The sequence below is a fragment of the Balaenoptera musculus genome, chromosome 15 (assembly GCF_009873245.2).
Source record: "Balaenoptera musculus isolate JJ_BM4_2016_0621 chromosome 15, mBalMus1.pri.v3, whole genome shotgun sequence".
NCBI lineage: Eukaryota > Metazoa > Chordata > Mammalia > Artiodactyla > Balaenopteridae > Balaenoptera > Balaenoptera musculus.
Genome location: NC_045799.1, coordinates 50988151 through 51003514, shown reverse-complemented (window position 1 = coordinate 51003514; position 15364 = coordinate 50988151). Strand labels below are relative to the sequence as shown.

The 15364-nt window shown below is 61.9% G+C and overlaps 2 protein-coding genes across 8 annotated transcripts in view; one reads left to right on the top strand and one right to left on the bottom strand.

The window, feature by feature from the left end:
• PKD1 (polycystin 1, transient receptor potential channel interacting) overlaps window positions 1–8819 on the top strand; it is a 46653-nt gene extending 37834 nt beyond the window's left edge. The window contains 16 exon segments of the mRNA XM_036824776.1: window positions 371–487; window positions 569–618; window positions 829–1013; window positions 1097–1190; window positions 4433–4545; window positions 4627–4829; window positions 4905–5099; window positions 5514–5653; window positions 6074–6186; window positions 6444–6591; window positions 6717–6842; window positions 7114–7288; window positions 7372–7662; window positions 7736–7870; window positions 7945–8250; window positions 8346–8819. Coding sequence (XP_036680671.1) covers window positions 371–487; window positions 569–618; window positions 829–1013; window positions 1097–1190; window positions 4433–4545; window positions 4627–4829; window positions 4905–5099; window positions 5514–5653; window positions 6074–6186; window positions 6444–6591; window positions 6717–6842; window positions 7114–7288; window positions 7372–7662; window positions 7736–7870; window positions 7945–8250; window positions 8346–8819 — 2865 coding nt within the window.
• A 1072-nt stretch (window positions 8820–9891) lies between these two features.
• The window catches only part of TSC2 (TSC complex subunit 2), a 38105-nt gene continuing 32632 nt past the window's right edge, over window positions 9892–15364 (bottom strand). For all 7 annotated transcript variants that reach the window (XM_036824778.1, XM_036824780.1, XM_036824779.1 and 4 more), the window contains 9 exons: window positions 14116–14615; window positions 13776–13851; window positions 13425–13511; window positions 12301–12487; window positions 11957–12096; window positions 10776–10854; window positions 10615–10706; window positions 10427–10525; window positions 9892–10278 (listed from right to left, as the gene is read on the bottom strand). In XM_036824778.1, the coding sequence (XP_036680673.1) occupies window positions 10108–10278; window positions 10427–10525; window positions 10615–10706; window positions 10776–10854; window positions 11957–12096; window positions 12301–12487; window positions 13425–13511; window positions 13776–13851; window positions 14116–14615 (1431 nt within the window). In that variant the 3' untranslated portion in view covers window positions 9892–10107. The remainder of the gene's footprint in view (window positions 10279–10426; window positions 10526–10614; window positions 10707–10775; window positions 10855–11956; window positions 12097–12300; window positions 12488–13424; window positions 13512–13775; window positions 13852–14115; window positions 14616–15364) is intronic.

Below are 15364 nucleotides of genomic sequence, written 5' to 3'. Positions count from 1 at the left end.
CGCACAGGCTTAGCTGCTCCATAGCATGTGGGATCTTCCCGGCTCAGGGCTCGAACCCGTGTCCCCTGCATTGGCAGGCGGATTCTTAACCACTGCACCACCAGGGAAGTCCCTGGCTGTTTATATTTAAGTTGATTAAAATTAGATAAAATTAAAACTTCAGTTTCTCCATTACACCAGCCACACTTCAGGTGTTCTGTATTGGCACGTGGCGAGTGGTTCCTGTGATGGACAGTGTAGGTGTAGAATGTGTGCATCTAGAACATTCTCCAGGACAGCAGTGCTCTAGATTCTGCCTGCCAGGAGCAAGCATGCCTCCCCACAGCAGGGGCCCAAGCTGCCTCCCACTGACCGCCTGCCTCTCCTGCAGGTGGCCGGGGGCCCGAGCCCCACACCAGCAGGGCCGCAGGCACTGGACATGGACAGCTGCCTGGACTCATCTGTGCTGGACAGCTCCGTACTTGCCTTCCCGGGACTCGGTGCTGAGGTGCGGGCTCCCCAGGGCCTGCCCGGATGGGGTTGTGTTCTGGGCAGCCTGGAATCAGGTTTCCTCTGTGCTTCTCAACAGGCCTTTGCTGGACAAATGAAACACGACTTATTTGTGGAGGATTCTAAAAGGTGGGGGTCCCTAGAGAAAACGTGAGCCGTCTGTCCTGTAGGTCAGCTGCGCCTCTCATGTGCTGCGTCACATATCCTCGTCCGTGTGTCGTGGCACTGTCCCGGGAGTGTTTGCTCAGCAGCCCCACGTGTCCACGTGTGACGGGACTTGGGTTGGGTGTGTGTGCAGATGTGTCCCCCGGGCTCCCCTTGCTGACCTGTCGCCTGCAGCCTGGTGTGCTGGCCATCCAGCGAAGGCACCCTCAGTTGGCCAGACTTGCTGAGTGACCCGTCCGTCATGGGCAGCACCCTGCAGCGGCTGGCCCGGGGCCGGATGGGCCGCATGCCGGGCCCAGAGGATGACAGTCTCTCCCTGGTCAGCCCCTCCTCACCTGCCAAATACTTCTCAGCTTCAGGTGGGTGAGCAGGGGTGGGGAGGGTGGTGTCCCCCAGCTCCCCCCAGGAAGGCTCCAGGGCTGACACATTTTCCTCCCTCCAGATGAAGACCTGATCCGGCAGATACTGGCTGAAGGGGCTGGCAGCCTGGCCCCCACCCAGGACACTCAAGGAGAAACGGACCTGCTCGCTGGCCTGTGAGTGCGCAGCTCCTGGGGGTGGGGGGCAGCAGGGAGCCCAGCCAGTAACCCTGCTCCCTGGCTGGGCCTGCCCTTGTGCTGTCCAGCCATTGTGGGGCTGGGGCGAAGTTGTTAGGCCTCAGAGTCCCCCATCTGTTGAAAGACCTCGTGGGGTCACCAGGGTCCAGCCAGTGTTCCCTTTAGGGTGGCAGGAGGGAGGGATGTTTGAGTAACAAAAGGCCACCAGTGTGAGGCTGGCAGGACCTGCCGTGATGCGGAGTCGTTGCAGGCTTTTAAATAGCTAATGTTTCTCCTTTCGACACTATTTCAATTTCATGGTTTTTCTTCTCTTTTCTTTTTTTTTGGCCGCACGGTGCGGCTTGTGGGATCTTAGTTCTCTGACCAGGGATTGAACCTGGGCCCTGGCAGTGAAAGTGCCGAGTCCTAACCACTGGACCGCCAGGGAATTCCCTTCAGTTTTATGTTTTGTTTTGTTTTAATTAATTAATTAATTAATTTGTTTAATTAATTAATTAATTTATGGCTGTGTTGGGTCTTCGTTTCTGTGCGAGGGCTTTCTCTAGTTGTGGCAAGCGGGGGCCACTCTTCATCGCGGTGCACGGGCCTCTCACTATCGCGGCCTCTCTTGTTGCGGAGCACAGGCTCCAGACGCGCAGGCTCAGTAATTGTGGCTCACGGGCCCAGTTGCTCCGCGGCATGTGGGATCTTCCCAGACCAGGGCTCGAACCCGTGTCCCCTGCATTGGCAGGCAGACTCTCAACCACTGCGCCATCAGGGAAGCCCCCCTAGTTTTATGTTTTTAAGAATTTCTCAAGTTCTTGGCTGGTTTCCAATTTAGTAACAAAGATTCACATAGATTACCTCATACCTCTTTTCTCATCTGTATCTATTTTAATATCCGTATTTCCATTCCTTTTAACTCTTCTAATTTTCAAGCAACCAAAAATTACTGAGATATACGAACTCTCCCAGAACACAGAGAAAAAGGTAAAGCTTCTCAATTTATTTAACGAAGACAGATAACCATGCCATGATGGAATTTTAATGAAGGAATTGCCAATCAGTTTGGAAACCTATGCTATGAGGAAGCCCTGGTAGTAATTAGCAGCTGACCACCCCACCACCTCCAGCCCAGAGCCCTCCCTGACACCCAGGTCCAGACATCCACCTGCCAGTAAGCAACTTCTCCGCATGAGTGTCCAGGGCAGCACAGACTCACACAGCAACACGAGATGTCTCAGGAAAGGGCAGGTGCACTCTTGGACTGACCAAGAGAAAACTCTTGGATTCATTCTCGACTCCTCTCTTTTCAAGTACTTCCTCACACGAGCCTTTAACAGATTCTGTCTGCTACTTTCCAGATTTGGAATCTGACCTTCTCTCCACTTGCCCTTGCACCTTCCATCCAAACATCATCCTCTGCCTGGACCATTCCGGGGCTGACTCAGCAGAATCCTGTTCCTCCCTTACAGCTCACCTTCCTTCTCCCTGCAGCAGACTCTGCCACTGCCCTCCTGGGGTGGGGAGGGGGGCACATTGGTACGGGCTGTTGGTGGGAGGCCTCAGCTCTTCCCCATTTGGACCTCAGCACTAGGCTGCTTGAGCGTCCTCACAACATGGCGACCAAAGTGAGTGATCCAGGAGAACGAGGTGGAAGCCATAGTGTCCTTTGTGGCCCAGCCCCTTATTCACACACGATCATTTCCACAGTATCCTCTTGGTTAGGAGGAAAGCATCACTGGGGCCATCCAGCAGGTGGCCTGCTGCAACTGGGCACAGTCCTCACGATGCTCCCCCAACCACACTTGCTCTGGCCCCACCCCCTCCCTGTCCCTCTCCTGCCACCTCCGTCGCCCACTTCCTTTGGCTATGGCTTCCCTTGCTCTTCTGTCCTCATCTTTTATATTTGCTGCTCCCTCTGCCTGGAGGGTTCTTCCCAAGACAGGAGCCTCACGTTCTACTTCCTTCCGGTCTCCTCTTAGATGCTTCCTGATCAGAGCCTTCCTTCCTGCCCCGTGTAAATAATGTAAAAGGCACGGGAACGTGGGCGCGTGCTCGTGCAGGGCAGAAACAGGCCTCTGTCTCCATGTCCTCCCCTGCTTCGCTTATGCTTTCTGTCTGCTTCCCCCACCAGCATGTGCACATGACATGCACACGGACTGTGCTCTTGTCTCTCAGTGTGTAGAGCAGGGCCTGGCATCTAGTTAGGGGATGTCATGCTGGTTGTGACCGAAGGAATCAGTGAACCCAATCAGACACAGCCTTTGCTCTCTTGCAGCTTAGAGTCAAATGTCAAACTCTGTGTATGCTAGCTGAACCACTGATCCTGATACGACCTGTTTCTATCTGCATGTAAAATATAAACACACGTAGAGAAAAAGGACTAGAAATAACTATTAACACTACTGTTCCTTGCATGATGGAAATCTATTTTCTACAAATAGTTTATGCTACTTTTATAATCAGAAAAGTCCATTTCAAGAAAAAAGTGTGTCCTGTGTATTCATGTCTGTTCTCTCTGTGCTGTCCCACTTCCAGAAGCCGTTAATGCCTTTTATTCCCTGGGAGATGCACAAAACCAGAAAGGTTTGCCGCCACTCAGCGGCAGGCATGTCTGGAGGCCCATTCTCTTCAGGGTACAGCTGTGCGGACCTGCCGCTAAGTGTGTGCACTTTGTCCCCAGTTCATGGCTGTCACTGTCTTGCTTCCCTCTTTTCTTTTTCCCCCTTCTCCTCTCTGCTCCGGCTCCCGTAGCTGCCCTCTCTCTGTAGCAGCTCTGGAGCCCGGAAGGTCAGGTCGGGTGGCGCCGGGAGAGACAGGCAGCTCGGCACGTGAAAGACACATGTATGTTTCCTTGTCCAGAAGCCGGTCTTGGGTTTCGCGTGCAGGGAGGCCTGGTTTGCTGGCACAGAGATCAGGCTGGGGGACGAGGCTGGAGGCCGGATGGTGGCGCCGTGGGGGGCGATGGCTGCTGGAGCGGTGACAGGATGGAGGGGCAACAGGTCACAGTGATGTGAGGCGAGGACCGGGTCCCAGAGGAGGTGACCTGGCCCCTCCCCAGAGTGACCAGTGGTGCTCTGGCCTCCAGCACCATCTCCACCTGGCTTGGGGCAGTGTCCTCTCTCTCCACGGACCAGGAGAAGGGAATGCACGGGCCCAGAGAGGTGGGCTGGCCGTGCCTTGGGCGGCGTGTGGGCCGACAGGTGATTGCTGGCTGCTCCCCTCTGCCTGTGCCTCAGGTGCAGCGCCCCTGGCGAGAGGAATCAGACGCTGATGCTGCCAGGGGAGAGGGGGCTGCCCAGCTCGAGCCTGACGTGGGAGCAGCCCCAGCTGGCAGAGCTGTCCAGGACAGGTGCGCTCCTGAGTCCCCAGGTTGGCCCTCCCCACCCCTTCCTCTGCGCTGCTGGTGACCTGTCTGTGTCTGCCTCCCCAGGGCTGGTGGAGGGTCTGCGGAAGCGACTGCTGCCGGCCTGGTGTGCGCCCCTGGCCCACGGGCTCAGCCTGCTCCTGGTGGCCGTGGCCGTGGGGGTGTCAGGGTGGGTCGGCGCTGGCTTCCCCTCCAGCGTGTCTGTCATGTGGCTCCTCTCAAGCAGTTCCAGCTTCCTGGCTTCGTTCCTCTTCTGGGAGCCACTCAAGGTAAGTGGGATGCAGGGGGGCCAGGCTGCCAGCCTCTGGCACCCACGGGCCCCTCTGATGCCAGCCCTGGTCCAGGTCCTGCTGGAAGCTCTGTATTTCTCGCTGGTGGCCAAGCGGCTGCACCCTGATGAGGATGATACCCTGGTGGAAAGCCCGGCCGTGACGCCCGTGAGCGAGCGTGTGCCCCGCGTGCGGCCACCCCATGGCTTTGCGCTCTTCCTGGCAAAGGAGGAAGCCCGAAAGGTCAAGAGGCTGCACGGGATGCTGAGGGTGAGCTCAGGCCACGCAGCCAGCGCCTGCCCTCCCTCTCTGGCCTCCTGGCCAGGGCAGCATCTTCCAGGAGGTCCTGCCTTTCTCAAAAACCTCACCTGCACCCTCTTTCTGACCACCAAACGCCCTTTAGCAGGTGGTATAGGGCTCTGCAGCCCCCGCCCCAACTCCCTCCCATCACCTCCTGGCCCATCCTCCTGCCCAACTCAAATGCCTGCTCCTTCCTGGCCTCACTGGGCCCTGGTGCGGCTCCTTGGCCTTCACGGACCACGTCTGCCCCCAGGCCTGGCTCTCAGCGCAAGTCCCCCTGGCTGTGGGCACTTTGCTGCCCAGCGTCTGGAAGCCCTGCTCTGTCACGGGTGGGGTGGGGGCAGGCTGGGTTCGGCTGACTCCGGGTCATCCCTGCCCCCCCAGGGCCTTCTGGTATACATGTTCTTCCTGCTGGTGACGCTGCTGGCCAACTATGGGGACACCTCGTGCCACGACCATGCCTACCGCCTGCAGAGTGCCATCAAGCAGGAGCTGGACAGCCAGGCCTTCCTGGCCATCACCCGGTATGGACGCCCCGATATGCAGGCACAGGTCTGTCTTCTCGGCCAGGGTGGTGCTGATGCTGACCAGGGTCCACCTTGATCCCGCCCTTGGTCCAACCCAGCCCGTAGGGGATATTGGGAAGTACCTCAATACATTTTTGGTTGTCAGAACTGGAGTGGGTGTTGCTGACAATGGGTAGAGACCACAGATACTGCTCAACACCCTACGTGCCCAGGACGGCCCCACAATAGTGTTATTGGCTCCTGAGTGTCAGGAAGCCCAGGCTGAGGAGCCAGGTTGTGCCTCGTCCCCTGGGGTAGCACTGGTCGCCTCCCCCTGGCTGGGCCGGGGCTGCAGTAGCAATGCTGTCTGGGCCTCTGACCCCTGGTGGGCACCGGAAGCTGAAGGATGGAGCATGTGACTCTATCTGGTGTGGTCAGGTCTGATGAGTTCTGGCCGTGGATGTCCCACGTGCTGCTCCCCTACATCCACGGGAACCCGTCCAGACCAGAGCTGGGGCCCCCACGACTGCGGCAGGTGCGGCTACAGGAAGGTGAGCTGGGGAGGGGCACCCTGGCACTTACCCTTCCTTTTTTCCAAAGAGAAGCCTTTGGCCAGGGTCTGGTTCCAACTCCCTTAGCTGGGTGACCTCCCTGCCTCAGTTTCTCGATGTGTAGGTGAGACAGTGACATCTATCTTCTGGGTTGCTGGGAGGGTTCGGTGAGATCCCATAGAGCTCAGCCTAGGAGGCTGGTGAACAGTCAGTGCTCCTGGTTTGGCCGGGCTCATTCCCCAGCCCTCTGCTTTCAGCACTCTGCCCGGACCCGCCTGGCTCAGGGGCCCCTATGTGCTTAGCAGCCTCAGGTGGCTTCAGCACCAGCGACTACGGCATTGGCTGGGGGAGTGCTGCCCACAATGGCTCTGAGATGTGGGCCTACTCGGCGCCGGACCTGCTGGGGTGAGCACGGAGGGCAGGTTAGGGTGCCCAGGGGGCAGGGGGAGTTCTCCAGAGGAGCCCCTCGTTCCAGCCCACTCCCAGGTTCTGCATGGCGCCGGCTCTGACACTGTCCTCCTCCCTGGCAGCGTCTGGTACTGGGGCTCCTGCGCCGTGTATGACAGCGGGGGCTACGTGCAGGAGCTGGGGCCCAGCCTGGAAGAGAGCCGCGCGCAGCTGGGCTTCCTGCAGCTGCACAACTGGATCGACAACAGGTGGGCGCCCTGCCCTCAGCTCCCTCCCGACCCCCGCCCACTGTGCACATTGGTCACATCTGCGGTCCGGCTCACTCCCACGCCCAGCTTCGCTGCTTCCGATCATCCCCTGAAGGAGCCCAGCGAGCCCGCCTGCAGCCCCGTGGCCTCCCCGGTGCACGCCTCACCCTCCCCTCAACACCTGCCCCCAAGCCTCTTCTGCGAGCGCATCGGCTTCTCCTGGCGCGGCCCCTTCCTTCCCACCCCGTCTGACTCCGGGCCCTCCGCGCAGGAGCCGTGCAGTGTTCGTGGAGCTCACGCACTACAGCCCGGCGGTGGGGCTTCACGCCGCCGTTACGCTGCGCCTGGAGTTCCCGGCGGCCGGACACGCCGTAGCGGCGCTCAGCGTCCGCCCGTTCGCGCTGCGGCGCCTTAGTGCCGGCCTTTCGCTGCCGCTGCTTACCTCGGTAGGCCCCGCCCGGCCCCGCCCCGCCCCGGCCCCCGATGGCCCCGCCCCGGCCCTGACCCCGCCCCGGCCCCGCCCCCACAGGTGAGCCTGTTGCTGTTTGCTGTGTACTTCTCCGCGGCTGAGGTGCGCGCCTGGCGCAGGGAGGGGCGTGCGCGCGCCACGCGGCCTGGGATCTGGGCGCGGTGGCTGCTGGTGGCGCTGACGGCGGCCGCAGCGCTGGTGCGCCTGGCCCAGCTGGGCGCCGCTGACCGCCAGTGGACCCGCTTCCTGCGCGGCCGCCCGCGCCGCTTTACCAGCTTCGAGCAGGTGGCACAGCTGAGCGCCGTGGCCCGCGGCCTGACCGCCTCGCTGCTCTTCCTGCTTTTGGTCAAGGTGAGGGTTGGGCCGGTGGGCCGGGGCGGGCCGGCGTTGGCGGGGTCGGTCGGCTGACGCCCTCTGTCCACAGGCTGCCCAGCAGCTGCGCTTTGTGCGCCAGTGGTCGGTTTTCGGCAAGACGCTGTGCCGGGCCCTGCCAGAGCTCGTGGGGGCGGCCTTAGGCCTGGTGGTGCTCGCCGTGGCCTATGCGCAATTGGCTGTCCTGGTAGGTGCCAGTGGGGCCCTCGGAGAGGGTGGCTTAGCCCAGGCCGCGCCTCACTCATGCCACCTTCCCCACAGTTGGTCTCCTCCTGCGTGGACTCACTTCGGAGCGCCGCCCGGGCCCTCCTGGTGCTGTGCCCCGGGGCTGGGGGTCCTGCCCTGTGCCCTGCGGAGTCCTGGCGCCTGTCCCCTGTGCTGTGCACGGGGCTCTGGGCCCTGCGGCTGTGGGGTGCCCTGAGGCTGGGAGCAGTCCTCCTGCGGTGGCGGTACCACGCTTTGCGTGGGGAGCTGTACCGCCCAGCTTGGGAGCCACAGGACTACGAGATGGTGGAACTGTTCTTGCGCCGGCTGCGCCTCTGGATGGGCTTCAGCAAAGTCAAGGAGGTGGGTACGGCCCAGTGGGGGGGAGAGGGACGCACCCTGGGCCCAGCTGAGCCCAGGGCGCAGCCGGACTGACCGAGCCCCTGTGCCGCCCCCAGTTCCGCCACAAAGTCCGCTTTGAAGGGATGGAGCCCCTGCCCTCCCGCTCATCCAGGGGCTCCAAGTCTTCTCCGGATGTGCCCCCACCCAGCGGAGGCTCTGACGCCTCCCGCCCCTCCACCTCCTCCAGCCAGCTGGATGGGCTGAGCATGGGCTTGGGCCGGCCGGGGCCCCGAGGGGAGCCCGAGCCTGAGCCCTCCCGTCTCCAAGCCGTGTTTGAGGCCCTACTCGCCCAGTTTGACCGACTCAACCAGGCCACGGAGGATGTCTACCAGCTGGAGCAGCGGCTGCAGAGCCTGCATGGCCACAGGAGCAGAGGGCCCACAGCCTCACCTCCCCCTAGCCCCTCCCCAGGCCTGAGGCCAGTCCTGCCCAGCCGCCTTGTCCGGGTCAGTGGAGGCGTTGGCTTGGCTACAGGCCCCAGCAGGGCATCCCTGCGGGCCAAGAACAAGATCCACCCCAGCAGCACTTAGCCCCAGGGGATCTGGGCTCATGCCTCTTCTCTGGGGTGGGCCTGTGGCTTCACTCTGGCCCCTCAGAGCCAGAGCAGACACCGCTCAGTATTATTACCTTCTGCCACCCTCGAGGTTTCGGGCCAGGCAGAACAGCTGCACGCAGGTCCCCCAGAGAGCAGGCAGCACTTGTCTGTGTCTCTCTGTGGGCTTCAGCACTTTAAAGAGGCCGCGTGGCCAGCTAGGACCCAGGGTCCCCTCCCCAGTTCCCTGTGGGAGGACACAACAGTATTGGACTGAGTGCCCGGCCTCTGAGATGCTAATTTATTTCCCCAGTCCTCAGGTACAGCGGGCTGTGCCCGGCCCCACCTCCTGGGCAGACATCTCCCCCTTGCTAAGGATCCAGGCTATGGGGGATGGAACCTGCACCTCCTGTCATCCTCCCCCCTAAATTATTACCTCCTCTGTTCCCCTGCTGAGTGCATTCACCTCCAGCTGCCGCTGCGTGTCTATTGTCTGTCAGTAATTTATGTGGGGTTAAAATGTATATATTTTTGTACGTCGCTTTATTTTTCAATAGGGCCAAGGGGCCTGGTGGCTGAAACAGCCTGTGCCCACTGTCACCCACCTTGATGGGGAGCTGGGACTGCAGAGCTGGCCTCCCTCCCCAGACACCTGCCCACACAGCTGGGGAAGCAACAGCCACTTCTTGGCTCCAAGTCTGGCCTTGGGCAGGTGCTGGGCAGAGAGGGCGGTTGGAGGGGCGCAACCACCCCAGGCCATTCTTGTCACCACCATGGCCTTATTCTCCTCCCCTGCCCAGGCCTGCTGGTGGGTCTGGGTGAGGTGCAGCACCAGTGCATGGCGCGGGGCCCTAGGGTGGGTAGGGGGAAAGATCTCTCCCCGGGGGCTGGCTCCCGGGCCAGGGGAGGTGAGCATGACAGTGCACGTGTGAGGCTTTCCTGAGGGCAAGGCCCCAACAGCAGCCTGACAGGCCCCCTCCCCACTCCAGTGGGCGTGGCCAAAGCTACAGCCTTGATCCCACCCCACCCAACAGACGAAGTCAAATAAATGAGTTGACTGACCGTTCCAGTGTCTGCGTCCACGCCAGTGTCTGTCTGTGTCCAAGCACACAGGCCTGGGCCACATCAGCACTTTATTTGCACAAATAAATACCACCCAGTGTGCCTCACGGGGGCAGGGAGAGTCCGGCAGCATGGCTGCTCAGGTGACAACTGGGGGAGCCCAGGCACGTGCTCAGCATCTCAGAGAAGCCCCAATGGGACCGGGCACCAGCCCCCGTGCAGCCTCACACGAACTCAGTGAAGTCATCCACGGAGGAGACGAGGCGCTTCCGCTGGCCTGTCTCATAGGTGGGCGTGGGCTCAGCTGGGGCCTGCGCGGGGGCCTTGGCGTGGCCGGGAGGGTGAGTCTGCATCAGGGGCAGGCTGGCGTTTGAGTAGTGGGCTTCCTCACGGATCTGAGGGAGAGGGAGCTTCGGCAGCAAGTCCAGAAGGGGCGGCGCATGCTCCCCAGGCTGGATACCAGCACCCCCAGTCGGCCGTCACGTCTCTGAGGGAGCGCCCCCACCCCCAATGCCCAGCATGCCCACGGCCCAGCCTCCCTACCCGGTGGCGGAGCCGCTTGATGTGGCGGAGCCTGGCAATCCACTTGGAGGGATAGGTGTCGGTGGGGTTGGAGCGGCTGTGGTGCACCTGCGAAGCCATCTGGGGCAGGGAGGGCGGAACAGTGAGCCCTGCACAGGTGGCACCTGTGGGCCTGTCCCACCCACCTCCCGGGGGCCCCCTCTGCTCACATTTGCATGCAGGGCCATCTGACGGGCCACGAACGGCAGGTTTCGGTCGGACACGATCTTGGCCATGCTGGTGTCCACGAGGCCCTCCATGTCTGGGGAGACACGGCACTCACGTGGGGCTCAGAGCCCCGGGTGCCTCCCCACCTGGCCCCGCGCCTCACCTTTCCTGCACCGCAGCGACACCAGGTTGCACTCATAGTCCAGGGGGGTGATGATCACGTGGACAAAGTTGAACTGGCCCTGCCCGGACAAGAGCAGGGGTCACCCCAGCACCGAGGGCCACTTTCTGCCACCCCACACTTAGCCCAGGAGGGCAGCGGGCTCATTGGTTAGACGCCCGCTAACTCAGCACGTGTAGCCACCACCTGCACACCCACACTTCCTCCTCACCTGGCCTGGGGGCCACCACCCTGTCACCCCTCTACTGCCTCACCTACAGCCTGCATAAGCCAGACGGGCACACAGCTCCCAATCCCTCCACACTGCCCAGGGCTTCTGTGCTGCCCAGCGGACACCTGCCTCACTGTCGGCTGAGAGCAGCATGTGGAGCTCTGCAAGTTCCTGGGCCGCCCAGGATGGCACACGGAGCACCCACATCTCAGGCCCCTCTGAGGTTTCCTCCCATCCACGTGTGTGTGTGTGCATGCGCCGTCGCCCTCCCCCCGCCCCCTCCCCCACAGCTCTACAACGCAAGAGGCCCACTTCGGCCTCCCCAGACACTCCTGCCTCTACCAGAGTCTCTGCCCCAAGCCCCAGGGGGTCTGTGTTCAGTGACCTCCTCCAAGGCTGCTCAATGCACTCAGAATAAATCCCAACGCCCCTGAGCACTGCCACCTCAGACCCTGGGCTGCGCCAGGCACCTGCCCACTCGGCCTTGCAGCTCGTCCACACGTGGCCACCCTGTGACAAGCCACCTGCACTGAGCCTGCCTCCTCCCTGCGGGACCTCGAGCCCCAGCAACCTCCTCTAGGAAAGGGGGTGATACCAGGCCCAGCCCAACCGCTGTGCGACGACATGAGGGACGGACTGGGGGACAGGGCTCAGGGCTGTTACAAGCAAACGCTGCTATACCCACCACCTGCCATGCACCCGCCAAGCACAGCTGCAAGAGGAAACCAATGGGTGTTGTCCTCATCACAGAAGAGGACACGGCCCAGGTGGGGGCCCGCCACCTCAGGGGGGTGCACAAGCGGGTCGTGATGTCACCAACGCTGACCCAGCGGAGCTCGCTATCTCTGCTCAACACAGAGCAGGGGGCACTTCCCCCAGAGAGATGCGGCTTCCAGCCTGGGGGCCTGGGGCCCAGATCCACGCCCACCTGCCCCGAGGGCCCCTTGCTCACTTTGATGGTGCCGAGCTTGAAGTCCTCGCCGGAGTCGTTGTAGACAATGGACACGAAGTCGTTGCCCAGGTGGCGCTTCTTGTCACAGCGGTGCTTGTCCACGTCCTTGGTGGGCATCAGGGTGGCGATGTGGAAGACGGCTGCGGGGTGGGGCGGAGCGGAGCTGAGCGGGGTGGCGCCAACCCAGGCAGGGTGCCAGTGAGGGCTCCTCAGGCTGAGGCTGGGGGCCAGGACAGGTGGCAGTGGGTACAGCCCTCAGTGCCCCTGAGAGGAGGGCTAGGTTTCTCCGGAGGCTCCTAAGGGCCCGCAGGAGCTGGGAGGAGCGGGCGCGGGAGGGCACACACCTTGCATGATGTCATCATGCCAGCAGTAGGTGAACTGGCCGTCCTCGCCACACACGTCCAGGCCACCCAGGTACACCTTGTCCGGCTGGCAGTCCTTGAGCTCGATGAGCTTGCCCAGCCCCGTCAGGAACTCCGTGTACCTGTAGGAGCCGTGCTCATTGGACAGGATGGCGAGCTCACTGTTGCTCTGCAGGGAGACAAACGGGGCATGGTGGCATCTGCTCCCAGGCCACCCCCCAACCACATGCCGCCCCTCCCTGGCTCTCAGGACCCCAAGGGCTTGTTGCTGCTGGGGACCCAGGGGCGGGGTGACTGGTGTGTCTGGGCAGACAGCCCCACTTCTGCCATCGACCCGACTCAGGGCGAGGCAGCTTCATTCAGGGCGAGGCAGCTTCATTCTCGTCGTTGCCCAGCTGTGTCACCCCGCTCCCCCACTCTCTCGTAACTAGCCTGCCACTAAACTGGGCCAGCTCAGCTTCAGAACACACCCAGAGCCCTCGGCACCCCTCTGTCCCCGCTCCTCCAACCTGCCTCTCACTCCGCCCACTGCCCCACCTCTGCCGGTTCTCAGCCTCAGCCGGAGGGTGCTTTTGAGACTCAGGTCGAGTCAACTTGAACCCTTCGCTCGGAACCACCTGAGGCCCTCCCGTCTCACTGGGTGCTGTCCGAGTTCCCGCCACAGCCCCACTGCTTCCTGCCCCCACCGCCCACACCCCGCCCGGCACCCCTCCCCTCTGTGCCGGCCCTGGAGCACACTATGCCGCCCCCACCTGCATGCACGCTCGCCTCCCTCACTTCTTCCACGTCTGCACTCCATGTCGCCTCCCTCGGGTCAGCGACATGAAAAGCGTGCCGCTCACACCTGCGCAGGCTCCCTGGACCCGCCACCTCCTCCTCCTCCTCGGTCCTCGCCACTCCGTGCACCACGTGCTCACACACTACCTGTCACTCTCACTCCTGGGTCCCTGGCACAGAGCTCAATGGGCACCTGACACTCCAGCGGCCCTGCAGTGACCAAGCTCTGCGGAGGACAAGGGCCCAGACCCCCACCCCCACCCCCGGTGGGGTGGCCCCCCGGCTCTGCCCAGCATGTAGGCTGGCCCCTGCCAGCCTGGCAGCCTCACCTGGCCTTCTCCCACGTACAGGACGGCGATCTTGTGTGTGTCATACGATGGGATCTGGTCAAGGAGCTGCACTGACCGCTCAAAAGACTGTAGCCACAGAGCCCTGCCTGAGCCCAGGGCAGAGGCTGTCCCCTACCACCAGCCCTGCCCAGCCAGCCCCAGCCCAATGCCTGTCCAGGAGAGGCCTCTCCTCACGCAGGCAGGTTACCGCAGGCTGCCGTGGGGACCTGAGGCCGTAGCCCTCCACGAGCCTGGGCTATAGCCCCCACTGCCCAGCCCTGGGGCATCATCCCACTGTGCACCCCCAGCCAGGCTCCAGGGGGACCCTAAGGGGAGAGAGGGCCCGCCTACCTCATTGGGCAAAAGGATTGGTTTGTTGGACTCATCACCAAAGAAAGGTGAGTGGTAGAGCTGCAGGAACACAAAGCTGCAGGGGAAGAGAGATGATGGGGGCTGGGCTTGGAGCTACACACCCAGGGCCAGGGTCACAGCCAATACGGTCACAGCCCATGTGGAGAGCAGCAGGGCCCGAGCCTCATCACCCAAGGAGCTACCCTCTCCTGTGGCTCCGACCAGCCACGGGGCAGAGGATGTGCAGACCTGTACCCCAGCCTGCTCTGCCCTGGGCCCCTCAGGCACCACGTCCCCACAGGGAGCATCCAGGCACTCCCACCAGGAGAGCAAGGCTCACCTGGGGTTGATACCCGGCACCTTCTCGGTATTGGAGGTCCCAGCTCTGCTCTTGAAGGTGTCCCTTTCCACCCTCTTGCCCCTGCGTGACGGGGCCGAATCAGAGATAGTGTAGCCTCGAGGCCGCAGCCCACTGGGGGAGCGGGGACAGCTGGAAGGCAAGGGACCCTCAGGCTGGGTGGAACCCTGGCCCTGGCTCTCTTCGCCTGGGGCTGACCAGGCAGCACCTTCCCTGTCCAGGATCCCTGACTGTGACCGGGCCTTGGCCTCAGGGCTCAGCCGGCCGACATCAGCCTTGTCCCCAGGGTCCCCAAGGATGTCCTGCAGGGTCTGTAGTTCAGGCGATGAGCTTGACTTGCTCAGGGGCTGCGAGGGCTGGAAGGCGAGCTCCACAGAGGGCCGGGAGCCCTCAGAGGAGACGGCCCGCTCGATGGGGATCCCCCCAGCAGCCAACTCCTCGGCGTGGAATGACTTCTCCTCCTGGCTGGAGGTTGAAGATGACTGCAAAGAGCGTATCCAAAGAAAATCTTCATCAAGAGGCACCACTGAGGGGACTTCCCCAGTGGCACAGTGACTAAGAATCCGCCTGTTAATGCAGGGTACACAGGTTCAAGCCCTTGTCTGGGAAGATCCCACATGCCGCGGAGCAACTAAGCCCGTGCGCCACAGCTACTGAGCCTGTGCTCTAGAGCCCGCGAGCCACAACTACTGAAGCCCACGCGCCTAGAGCCCGTGCTCCACAGCAAGAGAAGCCACCACATCGAGAAGCCCGCGCACCTCAACGAAGAGTAGCCCCCCCTCGCCGCAACTAGAGAAAAGCCCATGCACAGCAACGAAGACCCAACACAGCCAAAAATTAAAAAAAAAAAGACAATGAAAATTCAATATACTAAAAAAACAAAAAGAGGCACCACTGAGCCCACCTGGAGGCAACAAGGCCCCACCCGTCCTCCAGCCCAGGGCCATGGAGCTGCCCAGCACCGAACTGATGGTCCCCCCATCCCCCGAAAGCACCTCCCTGTGCCCCATACTCAGCAGAGGAGACAACAGCCCCACAGGCTAAAGGATACCAGCAATGAGAAGCTATATTCCTGGGTAGACCACTGGAAAACCCCACAATGTCTTACAGCAAGGACTTGGTAGAACATCTAGCCGTTTTTTTTAGATAAGAAAAGGCAAGGGGATGGGGTGGGGGGGACAGTGGAAAAATTTTCTAGAGTTCAGAGCAAATCAGTGATGTGCCACAAAGC